Source organism: Eutrigla gurnardus, assembly GCF_963514095.1.
Source record: "Eutrigla gurnardus genome assembly, chromosome: 19".
NCBI classification, from domain to species: Eukaryota; Metazoa; Chordata; class Actinopteri; order Perciformes; family Triglidae; genus Eutrigla; species Eutrigla gurnardus.
Genome location: NC_139930.1, coordinates 19,423,587 through 19,438,781, shown reverse-complemented (window position 1 = coordinate 19,438,781; position 15,195 = coordinate 19,423,587). Strand labels below are relative to the sequence as shown.

Below are 15,195 nucleotides of genomic sequence, written 5' to 3'. Positions count from 1 at the left end.
AAAATTGCCATCCTTTCCTCGTCAACCTCATCGATACGGAAATAAAAGTGATTCTAGCAGCTTTTCGTCAGGAGAGGATTTTGATAATTATCTAAATAAAATTCTCCGACATTTTCAACATTTCATATTGCGGACATAATCCAGATTATTTGCAGAGCTCTTTAGATTTTTTGCGAACGGGAGTTTTCTGAAATCGGACATTTCTTTGTTGAAATAGCTGCTTATATTTACGGTTTAATATGTGAAATATGATTCAAATCATATGCCTTAGGCTACGTATTTGTGCCAATATTTGTATGCTTAATTTTCAACTTGGACTTTGAACTTTGAAAATGTTACGCATTATTTCTGCTAAATAGAAGAGAAACGCTGAAACAGAACGTATGGATTTGTTAAAAGGTTTATTATTATTGTTTGATTCAGGACAACTATCTGAAGTTGAAAGTGACAGAGTAGTAGGACATGATTGAAGTTAGAAAAAAACTTCTTTAAAACACAGTCACATTCAAAGGGACCTGAGTGTTTTCACAGCATGATTTTTATGAACAAATTTAAAGTGGACGTTGTCTTCAGGTACCTCACGTGTTGCCATAAAAACACACAAACATAAATGAACGTGTCATTAGGTAGAGGAGGTAACGTGGTTAAATCGGATGGACGGTGATGCTTCATCATGATGTTACTGTCCCGGACTCCACTTTCTCAAGATGTCCTCTGCTGCATTCAGGGTGGCGTCCTCCTGTTGGACAAACAGAGAGAGAGCAGGTTTCAAATTATGATTTCATCTCTGTGGGAGTCTCCGAAAAAAAAAACCTATGGTTGTGCAATTAAATATAGGCTATAATTAAACACACTGTATTTTTTGTTGAAAAGCTCTCAAATTGATAGTGGCGTTCTTTACTACACGTTTAGGATACTCTGATTACTTGTCATGTCAAGATATCTTTAACGTCAATATTACTCCGGCTGTGGAGGGGAAAATAGCTTTATTTGTAATTAAAATATTATACTGCTGTATTTTCAGAGAGTTAACTGTGTTCCTCACTCTCAGAGCTCAGCTCCCACCTAACTCCAACACTGAGCGAGAGAGTGTGACTCAAAGGAGAAAGGCCAAGAGGACAATGGTTGGATCAACTTGATTTGGGTTAATTAGGTCAAACGTACCTTGATGAAACAGAATCTGACGTATTTGTCAAACTCCGTGATGTGCTCTGGGCCGTAGAATGCAGAGACTGGGATTGTTGCCAAACCCTGCAGAGAAATAAATGACGTAGCAATAAGTAAAAAATCAGAAGCACAATATTCTAAATGCATCACCATACAGTGAAATTAACCGTCTTTATTTACGTAAAAACAAACCACAGTTTAGTATTAATTGAACAATTCACATTTACCTTCTCTTTAGTTAGCCACCTAACAAACTTGAAGTCCTTGGGTTCATCCTTCGTGCTCCGATCATTGAAGTCCTCTTCTATCAAAACAGAAAGCCGAGGTGAACAATAATCAAAGAATAAACCGGAACGTTTTCCATTTCATTTCAAGCGATGATGGATGCAGATGTTGGCTCTTCACTCACTGACAGAGGAGATGTCTACGATCATGAAATAACCTCCCTCCGGCATGAAGGGCTGCAGACCCACACTCTCCAGACACGAGGCCAGCTTCTTCCTCTTCTGCTGCAACATGGCGGGCAGCTGCTGGAAGTAGCTCTCCGGAGTCCCAAACAGCTCAAATTCTCTCTCAAACGCTTGAGCTACTGCTTCCTGTTTAAAGATGAGTTTCAGAGCATATGGCTTAGGTTGAAATAACAATTTCAAAAGAAAAACATTTTCATATGGTAGAAAAGTTGCGACGCTTTCCACTATGCCTCGGGAGACCCTACCAGGAGCGGTTGGCCCCGACAAGATACATGTCACATCCCCCTCTCTCTCCCATGTTTCCTCTCTATCCACCGCTAAATACAAAGGTGTCTATGCAAGAAAATAATCTTTAAAAAAAAAAGCCTTGATCATATTGTTAAAAAAAGGTCATGCTATAGCATGTCGAAAATTCCCGAAAAAGTCAGTCAGAATATATTCATAAAAAAATATTTAAAATTGTTAAAAAGGCATAAAAATCGCTCATCTCGCTTGACGCGCCTAGTCTCAGTGTAGTGAGTCCAAAACAGCCATAAAAAGCCATGGTCAACTTTTTCAGGGAAAAAAAAAGTCATACTATAGCATGTCGGAAAAAAAGTGAAAAATCGACAAAATTCATAAAATGTTGTAAAAATGATGTAAAAGTCCTAACATATGCTTCTATATCGCGTGTCAATCAAAATCTGAGTGTAGTGAGTGCAAAATAGTTATAAAAAGGCTTAGTCATATTCCCCCCCCCCCAAAAAAAGTCATACTATAGCACGTCGAAAATTCCCGAAAAAGTCAGTCAGAATATATTCATAAAAAAATATTTAAAATTGTTAAAAAGGCATAAAAATCGCTCATCTCGCTTGATGCACCTAGTCTCAGTGTAGTGAGTCCAAAACAGCCATAAAAAGCCATGGTCAACTTTTTCAGGGAAAAAAAAAGTCATACTATAGCATGTCGGAAAAAAAGTGAGCTTATTCACGGCAGGCAGGTGGTTGAGTGGTTAGAGTGCATGCCATTTACCCATGTCTGCATATATGCAGCAGCCTCAGGTTCGAATCCCGGCTGGAGATCCTTTGATACATGTCACATCCCCCTCTCTCTCCCATGTTTCCTCTCTATCCACCGCTAAATACAAAGGTGTCTATGCAAGAAAATAATCGTTTAAAAAAAAAGCCTTGATCATATTGTTAAAAAAAGGTCATGCTATAGCATGTCGAAAATTCACGAAAAAGTCAGTCAGAATATATTCATAAAAAAATATTTAAAATTGTTAAAGAGTCATAAAAATCGCTCATATCGCTTGATGCACCAAGTCTCAGTGTAGTGAGTCCAAAACAGCCATAAAAAGCCATGACAACTGTCACTGATCTGGGTTCATTAACAGACTGTACTGTCCGTACGTCAACGTCACTCATGTGAGCCCGCTTTTAGTGTATGCTCGACACAGAGACAGCAGGCTACTAGTTTGTAAGCTACCTGGCTCTAGCAGTTCGCGTTAGCGGCTTATAGTCACTCACGTTAAGTTAACGTTAGTAAGCTGGTCGTCTCTGTCTCTCTCTCTCACTGTGTGCGTGTTTATAGCTGTGGGAGGGTGTTGTCAGCGCCGCCGCCAGGATTCAATTTCAATGTACGCACAGAAACGGCAAATACAACAACAAATGGAAAAATACTTTTTTAAGACAAAATCAAATGTTTTCAGTATCAGTGAAATCAGTAGTGTATATCATGGTGATAGGCCCCGGTGCAAATCGTTTTTTGTGCCCTCTATCCCCGACCTAAACACAAGCGCACGCTTGTGAGCACTCCACGCACGCACACACACGCTTGGACACGCACGCACAGTACGGTATGATAACTCTGCCGGCCCGGGGAGAGAGACATGCATCGGCTCGGCCCACAGTGCTCAGCAGCAGAGAGGTGACGAGACTAGAGCCGAGCTGTATTGTGTAGTGGAGAGGGGCCAACACACGCTATGCGTAATTGCGCACACACGCGCGATCGTCCTCTCAAATGCGGCTGCATCCGGCCCGGTTCAGCAGCATCAATTTCTTTTTTCCACCTTCAAAAAAAGTCCTCCCAGTGCGTACTGGATTCCGGCTGGCAGCGCCACTGGGTGTTGTTATATATTCACATTGAAATTCTGACATTGATTTGAGCCCCACCGTCGTATGAGTTAGCCCCACCGTAGTTGAACCAGAAAAAATACTCTGGCGCCGCCACTGGCGACAACACAGCCCAACATTAAGGTGGAGGGTATCTGAAACGCTGAAGGTTGTATGTGTTTACCTGTGCGGCTGTAGGACAATGGTAAACACTGTTCTGATGGATGGTTTTCATGTGTTTAATCATTCGCTCTGAGCCGACGGCCCAGCCGACCTGAAAAGAAACAAAACATAAGAATGTGTCATAAAGAAATACAGATGACTTAAAGTCCTCAGACTATCTGTGCATTACCTTCCAACCGGTAGCACTGAAGGTCTTTCCGGCGCTGCCAATGGTGACGGTTCGTTCCCACATGCCAGGAAGGCTGGCTGTCAACACGACAACAAACACATTACAGGGTTTTTAAGTAAGTGCAACATCCGTCTGTGTGAGCGACATAATTAACATATTTCTGGTTGCTTTTGCAGACAATATAGAGCAAAGAAAGGAAGAAAAAATACCTAAAAGAGGGAGAGGAAGACGAGTACAGGACGAGGAAGATGAGGGAGAGGAAGACGAGTACAGGACGAGGAAGATGAGGGAGAGGAAGATGAGGGAGAGGAAGACGAGGGAGAGGAAGACGAGTACAGGACGAGGAAGATGAGGGAGAGGAAGACGAGTGAGAGGAAGATGAGGGAGAGGAAGACGTGTACAGGACAAGGGAGAGGAAGATGAGGGAGAGGAAGACGAGTACAGGACGAGGGAGAGGAAGATGAGGGAGAGGAAGACGTGTACAGGACAAGGGAGAGGAAGATGAGGGAGAGGAATACGTGTACAGGACGAGGGAGAGGAAGATGAGGGAGAGGAAGACGAGGGAGAGGAAGACGAGTACAGGACGAGGGAGAGGAAGATGAGGGAGAGGAAGACGTGTACAGGACGAGTGAGAGGAAGATGAGGGAGAGGAAGACGAGTACAGGACGAGTGAGAGAAAGACAAGGGAGAGGAAGACGAGGGAGAGGAAGACGAGTACAGGACGAGGGAGAGGAAGACGAGGGAGAGGAAGAAGAGGGAGAGGAAGACGAGGGAGAGGAAGACGAGGGAGAGGAAGACGTGTACAGGACGAGGGAGAGGAAGACGAGGGAGAGGAAGACGAGGGAGAGGAAGAAGAGGGAGAGGAAGACGAGGGAGAGGAAGACGTGTACAGGACGAGTGAGAGGAAGATGAGGGAGAGGAAGACGAGTACAGGACGAGGGAGAGGAAGACGAGGGAGAGGAAGATGAGGGAGAGGAAGAAGAGGGAGAGGAAGAAGAGGGAGAGGAAGACGAGTACAGGACGAGGGAGAGGAAGACGAGGGAGAGGAAGAAGAGGGAGAGGAAGAAGAGGGAGAGGAAGACGAGGGAGAGGAAGACGTGTACAGGACGAGGGAGAGGAAGACGAGGGAGAGGAAGACGAGGGAGAGGAAGAAGAGGGAGAGGAAGACGAGTACAGGACGAGTGAGAGAAAGACAAGGGAGAGGAAGACGAGTACAGGACAAGTGAGAGGAAGATGAGGGAGAGGAAGACGTGTACAGGACAAGGGAGAGGAAGACGAGTACAGGACAAGTGAGAGGAAGACGAGCTCCTCACCGATCTTGACGTGCTTGTTCCCGTCGTACGTCAGCCACTCGTAGACCTCGTCGCTGATGCACAGCACGTCATGTTTGATACACAGGTCGGCGATGGTTTGGAGCTCTTCGGTCTTGAAAACCTGCGACGGACATGAAACGTGTGTTGATGTACGAGGAAGGATTTCCGGCCGGTGACGCTACGCGGGTCGACCTCTGACCTTTCCCAGCGGGTTGTTGGGATTGTTTATAACGATGGCTTTCGTGCGTGGAGTGAATTTACTGGCCAGCTCCTCGGCAGAAAGAACCCAGTCTCCACTCGACGGGGCGGTGCTTCCCTCCATCTTCTAATCAAGGAAAGAAATAAAAAGGTTTGAATCACAAACCATAACGACACTGAATCTTGTTTTTATGTTTATGTTATAGTTGTACACGATAGTTCACTGCTGCTGTTCTGGGATTAATGAAGTAATTCTATTATATTCTGAAGAGTTAATGATCTGGAACCATTTAATAAAAATACACTCACCGGCCTCAGAGGCACATAAACCGCCTTTCCTCCGGTCATCTTCACCATCGGCTGGTAGCAGTCAAAGAACGGTTCAATAATTATGACCTGGAAGAAACATTTCTGTCATTTCTGTTTCAGCGATTATTCACCACAAGCTTTTTTTATTTTTTCCTAATGACCTCATCTGGGTTGATCTTCGTACCTCGTCCCCTTCGTCGATCAGAGCTTGGAACGCACAGAAGAGAGCCTGATAAGCTCCGACGGTGACCAGGACGTCGTCAAGAGGATCGATGTCATGTCCCACGATCCTGCTGAAGAACTTAGCCAGAATCTTTACAAGACGAGGATGGCCCTGAGGAAAGAAATTACAAAACATAAGACGACTCTCGCCGTTATCATGTTCATACACGCTTAAAAAAAAAAAAATCATTCTAGGTCATCTCATTCATTAACAACTCACTGTAAATGAGTGACTTCAGCTTCTTTCAGGAGACAAAAGGACACAAAGCATTCTGTGGTTTGGCTGACAATTAACACCAACCTTTGTGCCTGACTGACAATGCTGACCTTTGACCCCTTTGGTCAACAACCTAGATAGTGACTCGTATTAAGTGCAATTTGCTCTGTTTAAATGTCATCCTCTTTGATAACTTACTATGATTTCTTTCCCTTTTATCGAGCTTTAATGTTGATGGAAGTATCAGAGCATAAGTGTGATTTTCTTTCATCAACCTCTGTTTAACCGACTCCGGCCTCATCGTTGTCTGGGTCTGAAGAGGAATGTGGAGAGGAGTGCAGATACGGAAACATCGGGAAATGATAGAGAGACATCCTGAGTGACGAGTTCCACCAACGAAGGCCACAAAATGTTCCTAACAAGACTGTTTCCGCCCTTATAAACTATATATTATCGCAAAAAAATCTAATAAAACGGTGTGTAGTTACTGTATTCTCTACATTCCAACCAAAGTCCAGACTTGCTCCTCTCAAAATCGGCCTCCTAGTTTACATAAACCTCCACCGTCTTTCACCACAAGTTTGGAGGGTTTATTATATTTATTTATTTGATTATGTCCATTTTTTATTATTATTACATGTGGGTGGGGGTAGGATGTATGTATGTTTGGGGAAATCTCTGCTCGTGGAGAGAAGTCAGGATTAGACTGGTATGGTCCTTTAAGAGATCTCTTCCCCTGAGCTGACCCTGCTTATTATTTTTGACATTAGATATCAAAGGTTGCTATTGAAATTAAATCCAAATGCAGGTCAACTAAGTTGCTTCCTTGTTTTGACTTGCTAAACCGGATTCGCTCACATCCTTTGATGTTCTGCCGGTTTGTGCTGGTTGTTCCGTGCGACATCAGAGCTTCAACACGACGGTGTGTTCAGGAAACAACCATCATGGAGAACTTCCTCCAAACCCTGCTGCTATCCAGCCTGAAATAAGCGATAGCGACAGCGGCTGGTGGGCTAGTTTATGATTTGAACTTACAAAAGCTCTGGTGTACTGGTGCATCTGAGGCCCTCCGCTCACGGCTTGACAAAAGGCCTCGCGGACAAATTCGGGAGGGGAGAAGTCAGGAAAGCCTTGTCCGAGATTCACCGCTTTGTACTCCGTGACCAGCTGTGTGAATTCAACCCTGTTGGTGCAGATAAATAAATAAATAAATCAGACAATTCTGTTACCCAAATGATCAAAATCAAAACATCAGAATGTGTGAGACCACGAATCAAGGTCAAATTATGTCACCTGAACACTGTAATATGTATACAATTATAAATGCTTTGGAATAAAGCATCAATTTAATCTACGTTTTAATGCAAAACTTTCAAGAACCGTCGACGAGTGAGCAAATGTTCCAAAAAAACATACAAATCCTATAGTTTTATGAACACTCAAATGTTGAGCAAGTAGATATAGATAGATAGATAGATAGATAGATAGATAGATAGATAGATAGATATACTTTATTGATCCCAAGCTTGGAAATTAGAGTGTAAGCAGCAGCATTACACACAGTGACAACACAGTAACTAAAGATAAAGAACACAATCTGTAAAAAAAAAATCGCAGTAGATTAAAGTGCAAATTGAACAGTGAAAAAAAAAAAAAGTGTGACGTGATTGATTTATTCTGTGCTCAATCTACCATTTATCTGACGTTCAAGTGTATCCACGTGATATCCACACAACACTGATTTAATCGGATTACTTGTTATAGAACAGACCGAATGCCGAAGTAACAGCAACGAATGCACATGTTATTAAATGTACATGTTATTAAATGTACATGTTATTAAATGCACATGTTATTAAATGAACATGTTATTAAATGCACATGTTATTAAATGCACATGTTATTAAATGTGCATGTTATTAAATGCACATGTTATTAAATGTACATGTTATGAAATGTACACGTTATTAAATGTACATGTTATTAAATGTACATGTTATGAAATGTACATGTTATTAAATGTACACGTTATTAAATGTACATGTTATTAAATGTACATGTTATTAAATGTACACGTTATTAAATGTACATGTTATTAAATGTACATGTTATTAAATGTACACGTTATTAAATGCACATGTTATTAAATGTACACGTTATTAAATGTACACGCATGACTCACCAAACGTTCTTGTCGATGCTGTCGGTCCTGCGTGCATCGAGACGGCGCGTCATGATTGTCTGAAATAAAAGCACATTTCGTGAGCACGTCACGTCACGTCACGTCACGTCACGGTGCACTTTGAGCAGCTCCAACGTCATTACCCACTTTATAGAAGCTTCTGGCTGAGACCTGAGGGATTCTCAAATGAGTGACAAGCTTGTTCATTATTCCCATCATGTATACGACAAAAAGTCATCATATATATATATATATATATGCATATATATATGACAAGTGTTTCCACACGCGTTGTTTCCCTCTGCGGTTATTTGTTTTGAATTAAAGTCGCTTACTTGCAAGCCTTATCGCTGCGTCTCCTTCGAGCAGTTCCGGTTCGAGGGGAGTCGGGTCTGCGCAGATTCGACCTCCGGCGATGTGCACAATGCATGCCGGTTAGATTTATGGAATAAACCGCACCTTTTACAGCCATAGAGAAGACCGGCCTCCGCTTTGTTTTGCTGTACGCGCCTATAGGAGTGAAGCCCCGCCTTTCTATTTCCGGTACATGGCTAGATTGAAATTATTTTTCTGGTCCCGTTTGAGTTGTGCCATGAATTCCACGTATGTTGTTTGTGTTTTTTAAAGATAATTTTTCATGCAAAAAAAAAAAAATTCGATCTCGCCATAGGAATACATGCACCAGAGGTCCCATGTACCGGAAACAGAAAGGCGGGACCTCGCAAACAACAACTGACTTCAAAATAAGAGCAATGTTCCGGTGAACGCGATAGTGCATTTCACATTCACCCAATAAGTCCGTCAAAAAATAATAATACATTAATTCATAAATAATTAAAAACATGAAATGAATGAGTAAATGGCAAATATATTTAATAACTCAAAAACAATAAAGAAAAGATTAATAAATAATATTGAAAAATGACATTACACCCCCTCTCAAATTAAGAAATTCTAAGGATTCACTAAGTGACTGATTTAACTTATGGTTGATAGCAGACTACCTCGCGTACGGAAGAGGATTAGGGCCACATTTTAATTTTTGGTTGTCATTCTGAATTCAAAGTAAGAATTCTGCTTTTACTGCTATCAAACTCAAGTAAATAAGTCAGTGGATCGTTTCTGGTTAAATGTCATTTTGATGTGGGATTGGTCTTTGGAAATGTACTCATGCAGTTGGAATGACATTTATAATATACACTTTACGAAGTATGACGACACAGAACAGAACCACTGAAACAGACAACGTGTGGATTTGTTAAAAGTTTTATTAAACTTAGTTTGATTCAGGACAAATATCTAAAGTTGAAAGTGACAGACTTGAACAACAGGATTTAGTTATTAAATAACAAATATATGTCTTTTAGAATTCCCGATATATACTATATAATAATAATAATAATAATAATAATAATAATAATATTGAATTGTCTTCAGGTACATCACATGTAGCCATAACAAAAACACACAAACATGAATGTGTCATTTCGCAGAGTAGGTAATGGTCAAATTGGATGGACGGTGATGCTTCTCATCGTGGGGGATGTTACTGTCCCGGACTCCACTTTCTCAAGATGTCCTCTGCTGCATTCAGGGTGGCGTCCTCCTGTTGGACAAACAGAGAGAGAGTGTGACTCAAAGGAGCAAGGACAAGAGGACAACTTGATTTGGGTTAATTAGGTCAAATGTACCTTGACGAAACAGAATCTGACGTATTTGTCAAACTCCGTGATGTGCTCTGGGCCGTAGAATACAGAGACTGGAATTGTTGCCAAACCCTGCAGAGAAATAAATGACGTAGCAATAAGTAAAAAATCAGAAGCACAATATTCTAAATGCATCACCGTACAGTGAAATTAACCGTCTTTATTTACGTAAAAAGAAACCACAACACTTGTTCTATTGTTTTAAAAAAAATGTTTGTAGTATTAAGTATTAATTGAACAATTCACATTCACCTTCTCTTTAGTTAGCCACCTAACAAACTTGAAGTCCTTGGGTTCATCCTCCGTGCTCCGATCATTGAAGTCCTCTTCTATCAAAACAGAAAGCCGAGGTGAACAATAATCAAAGAATAAACTGGAACGTTTTCCATTTAATTTCAAGCGATGATGGATGCAGATGTTGGCTCTTCACTCACTGACAGAGGAGATGTCTACGATCATGAAATAACCTCCCTCCGGCATGATGGGCTGCAAACCCACAGTCTCTAGACACAAGGCCAGCTTCTTCCTCTTCTGCTGCAACATGGCGGGCAGCTGCTGGAAGTAGCTCTCCGGAGTCCCAAACAGCTCAAATTCTCTCTCAAACGCTCGAGCTACTGCTTCCTGTGGAAGGCAGGAATGGATGGAAAGACCAAAATGGGATACAAGATGAGTTTAGGCTGAAATAACAACTGTGACACAAAGTGGATTTGATATACCAGAAGATTTATTAAAGGTAGGAAAAACACGTTTGAAAATAAACGTTACGATGAGTAGCCGTTTGGTGTTTTCATAAGCTTTGGTGTCAAGATATTCTTACATGTTGGGCCTCTTCCAAATGTTCTCTGATACGCTGAGGGTTGTATGTGTTTACCTGTGAGGCTGTAGGATTATGGTAAACACTGCAGTGATGGCTGGTTTTCATGAGTTTAATCATTCGCTCTGAGCCGACGGCCCAGCCGACCTGAAAAGAAAACAACATAAAAATCATAAATCATAAAGAAACACAGACGGCTTCAAATCCTCAGGCTATCTGTGCATTACCTTCCAACCGGTAGCACTGAAGGTCTTTCCGGCGCTGCCAATGGTGACGGTTCGTTCCCACATGCCAGGAAGGCTGGCTGTCAACACCATAACATAATTATAATCATTCATACGACTTTTTTGGGGAACTCAAAGAAACTTTAGATGCTGCACAAATACAAAAATAAAATAATCAGACGCATGAGTAGAAAAGACACAAGAAATCAAACATTTCGGGGTTTGACAGTCCAGGTGTGGAGAGGCTTTCAGGAGGGTTTTGAGTTGGAGGTCCCGACTGTATCTCACCGATCTTGACGTGCTTGTTCCCGTCGTACGTCAGCCACTCGTAGACCTCGTCGCTGATGCACAGCACGTCATGTTTGATACACAGGTCGGCGATGGTTTGGAGCTCTTCGGTCTTGAAAACCTGCAACGGACATGAAACGTCTGTGTTGATGTACGAGTAAGGATTTCCGGCCGGTGACGCTACGCCGGTGAACCTCTGACCTTTCCCAGCGGGTTGTTGGGATTGTTTATAACGATGGCTTTCGTGCGTGGAGTGAATTTACTGGCCAGCTCCTCGGTACAAAGAACCCAGTCTCCACTCGACGAGGCGGTGCTTCCCTCCATCTTCTAATCAAGGAAAGAAATAAAAAGGTTGGTACACGCACAGGTGCTCTTTAAATGTTGTCTTTTTATTGAAAATGTGAAAGTACTCACCGGCCTCAGAGGCACATAAACCGCCTTTCCTCCGGTCATCTTGACTATCCGCTGGTAGCAGTCAAAGAACGGTTCAATAATTATGACCTGGAAGAAACATTTCTGTCATTTCTGTTTCAAATGTAACACAAAATGAGTCATTTTAATAAACCGCACACACAACAATCAAACAATTTTGATTTTGAATTTTTTTCATCTGACTTGACCTCATCTGGGTTTATTTTCGTACCTCGTCCCCTTCGTGGATCAGAGCTTGAAACGCACAGAAGAGAGCGTGATAAGCTCCGACGGTGACCAGGACGTCGTCGAGAGGATCGATGTCACGTCCCACGATCCTGCCGAAGAACTTAGCCAGAATCTTTACAAGACGAGGATGGCCCTGAGGAAAGGAATGTCAAAACATAAGGCGACTGTTTGTCCTGCAGCTATTTGCATTACTTGTAAAAAAAAAAAAAATAGGTGTTGAAATTAAAGAAGTAAACATAAGATGACTGTTTGTCCTGCAGCTATTTGAAAGTAGAAGGAGTGCTTCCCCTGGGACCGTCTGAAGTGACAGAACAGCCCACACTGGGAGCGGTTATTATCAGGTTTAAACGTACGACAGATCTGGTGTACTGGTGCATCTGAGGTCCTCCGCTCACGGCTTGACAAAAGGCCTCCAGGACGAATTCAGGAGGGGAGAAGTCAGGAAAGCCTTGTCCAAGATTCACTGCTTTGTACTGGGCTGCCAGCTGTGTGAATTCAACCCTGTTGGTGGGAAACACATCAGACACAGCAAATACCCCAAATGGTCAAATTAAAGGATCAGAATGTGTGAGATCATTAATCAAGCCCTTCTATGGTCACATCATGTCAACCATTACATCAAATCTAAAATATCAGAATCATATTTAAAATAACAGAGAGTCAGGTGTGAGACATCCATCCCATTTTCGCAGCTCGAGAAAATACTTTAGGAACCCTCGTGAATACGGCTCTCGTGTTAATACAGTATCTGACGTCACACAACGCTGTAACCTTGATGTAATTACTGGTTATAACACAGCCCTGATGCTGCATCGAAGGGCAGGAAAAGGAAGCATGCAGTAGGTCTACTGGAGTCAAATACGATCACTTACCAAACGTTCTTGGCGTCACAGGCAGCACCGTTAGAATGAAGATGTCGCGACATGTTTGTCTGAAATAAAAACACATTAAGTGAGGACGTCATGTCGCACTTCCTGCCCCCCGAATATATACTGTAAAGCTCTGTTTGGTAAGACAAATAAATGTAACCCCAGTCCCATGTAGCTAGTAAATATTCATTGCTAAACAATGGGACGGGGCCTGAGTTCGTCTTAAAGGCATGTATTTACATCTGGCAGCTTCTCAGAGTTCACACACATCACCCACACAACGACTCTCTGCCAAGTCTTAGAAGTTAGGAGTGTTATTTTGCTCTTAGCGTTACTATGGCAAGCCGTTTTAACATTTAATCGAACCACACTCCTATCTGTAATTATATTTTAGATATCCATAATAGCATTTCTCCTAGGAGAAATGGTAATTAAAGATATCCACAATACATTCTTACTAGTAAAAATGATATTTTAAGATATCTACAACTTTGATTGTACTAGTCAAAACTAAATTTAAGATATCTAAAAATCCTTAAAAAGTATAAGTGGCCGTTTTATCATTTAATAGGTAGACTGGATATTTATTGCAGATATCTGTAATTCAATTATTCCTAGTCACATCCACAATGGCATTCTTCCTAGGACAAATGACGTCACTTTTGCCATTCATGTGTATTGGGCTTTCAATTTCAGATATCCAGAATTACATTCTGGATATCTAGAATGAACAATCTGGATATCTGCAATTTAATTCTTACTAGGAAAAACTCCCATTTCAGATATCTTCAATCCACTTGTTACTAGTCATAATTTAATTTTTTTTTAAATGGCGTCCTGTCTACCTGTCAACAGATATCAACAATACATTTTGTGGATATCTGAAATGGTATTGTTCCTAGTCACAATTCTAATTGTAGATATCTGAAATTACATTTCTACTAGTCATAATACGAATTGTGGATATCCATAATGACATTTGTACTAGTCACAGTGTATTTTTGGATATTCAAAATTACATTCTGGATATCTGGAATAGTTTTTCATTTTGGATATCTGAAATGAAAATTATGACTAGTAACAATTGGATTGAAGATATCCAGAATGTTCATTCTAGATATCCAGAATGTAATTGTGGATATCTGAAATTGAAAGCCCAATACACATGAATGGCAAAAGTGACGTCATTTGTCCTAGGAAGAATGCCATTGTGGATATCTGTGATGTTCTTTTTGACTAGGAAGAATTTAATTACAGATATCTGCAATAAATATCTAGTCTAGCTATTAAATGTAGTTATCCTGCTCGGATGCCAAGAAGGCCGCTTCTCGCTGTCGCTAACCTTGCAGCGGCACGGAGGTGACGCATTATATGAATGAAAATAAGGGTCACAGGGCTACATGAAGATAAAGATTAATTGAATAGAAGCCCTAGAAAAGTTTAGAGTCTTAGCCTTAGTTTTTTTTTTTTTTTTACAGTGTCATAACTACAATACATGCATATTTCCGAAGAGCATTTTTGTTGCGTTCGTCGTTTTATTCATTATAGTATTTCTGCTTTAAGCTCTCTACTTATTTAAGCGTGTAAAGCTGCTGCCGCAGACTCACAGAAGTCCAGTGACACAAACCTAATGACTAAATAATGTGTTTTTAATCATTTGAATTCATCACCCCTTCGGTTATTTACCAATTAGACATTTACAGTATCTCCAATTTAAAGTACATATTATGGCTGCATTTGTTTCTTGAATTGATTTGTGAATTTTGTTTTGATGTATTATATTTTGAAGTAAAACAAGTCAAACTTACTTTGTGACCGCTGCTTGTTTAGAGACGAGTCGGTTCTGCTGCAGCGATCCGCACGACGAACGGCGGTTATATTCGCGTGCGATTGTTGACTCGCTCTGACGTCATGCACACGTAGGCGTCTCTTCACGCCATCTACCTGGCGCCTATGGCAAGCCGTTTTAACATTTAATAGCTAGACTGGATATGTATAGCAGATATCTGTAATTCAATTCTTCCTAGTCATAAAGAACATTTCAGATATCCACAATGACGTTCTTCCTAGGACAAATTACGTCACTTTTGCCATTCATGTGTATTGGGCTT

At 41.2% G+C, this 15,195-nt stretch overlaps 2 protein-coding genes across 3 annotated transcripts; both read right to left on the bottom strand.

Moving 5' to 3' along the window:
• Nucleotides 1-461: 461 nt before the first annotated feature.
• LOC311029938 (kynurenine--oxoglutarate transaminase 1-like) lies at nt 462-8,798 on the bottom strand. Of its 2 annotated transcripts, none has more exons than XM_084035363.1 (13): nt 8,671-8,798; nt 8,524-8,582; nt 7,377-7,524; nt 6,087-6,236; nt 5,903-5,989; nt 5,595-5,720; nt 5,396-5,516; nt 4,083-4,159; nt 3,915-4,004; nt 1,577-1,763; nt 1,395-1,468; nt 1,165-1,251; nt 462-739 (listed from the first exon to the last, which is right to left on the bottom strand). In XM_084035363.1, the coding sequence occupies exons 1-13, from the start codon at nt 8,740-8,742 to the stop codon at nt 680-682; spliced, it is 1,338 nt and encodes a 445-aa protein (XP_083891489.1). In that variant the 5' UTR covers nt 8,743-8,798; the 3' UTR covers nt 462-679. The 2 variants fall into 2 exon arrangements, with proteins under 2 accessions (XP_083891489.1, XP_083891488.1); XM_084035362.1 differs by having other exon boundaries at nt 1,395-1,471; nt 8,671-8,797.
• A 1,021-nt stretch (nt 8,799-9,819) lies between these two features.
• Nucleotides 9,820-14,935, bottom strand: LOC311029939 (kynurenine--oxoglutarate transaminase 1-like). Its single transcript, XM_084035364.1, has 13 exons — nt 14,893-14,935; nt 13,088-13,146; nt 12,569-12,716; nt 12,199-12,348; nt 11,970-12,056; nt 11,757-11,882; nt 11,556-11,676; nt 11,271-11,347; nt 11,101-11,190; nt 10,664-10,850; nt 10,482-10,558; nt 10,215-10,301; nt 9,820-10,129 (listed from the first exon to the last, which is right to left on the bottom strand). The coding sequence occupies exons 2-13, from the start codon at nt 13,138-13,140 to the stop codon at nt 10,070-10,072; spliced, it is 1,263 nt and encodes a 420-aa protein (XP_083891490.1). The 5' UTR covers nt 13,141-13,146; nt 14,893-14,935; the 3' UTR covers nt 9,820-10,069.
• Between the last annotated feature and the right edge of the window lie 260 nt (nt 14,936-15,195).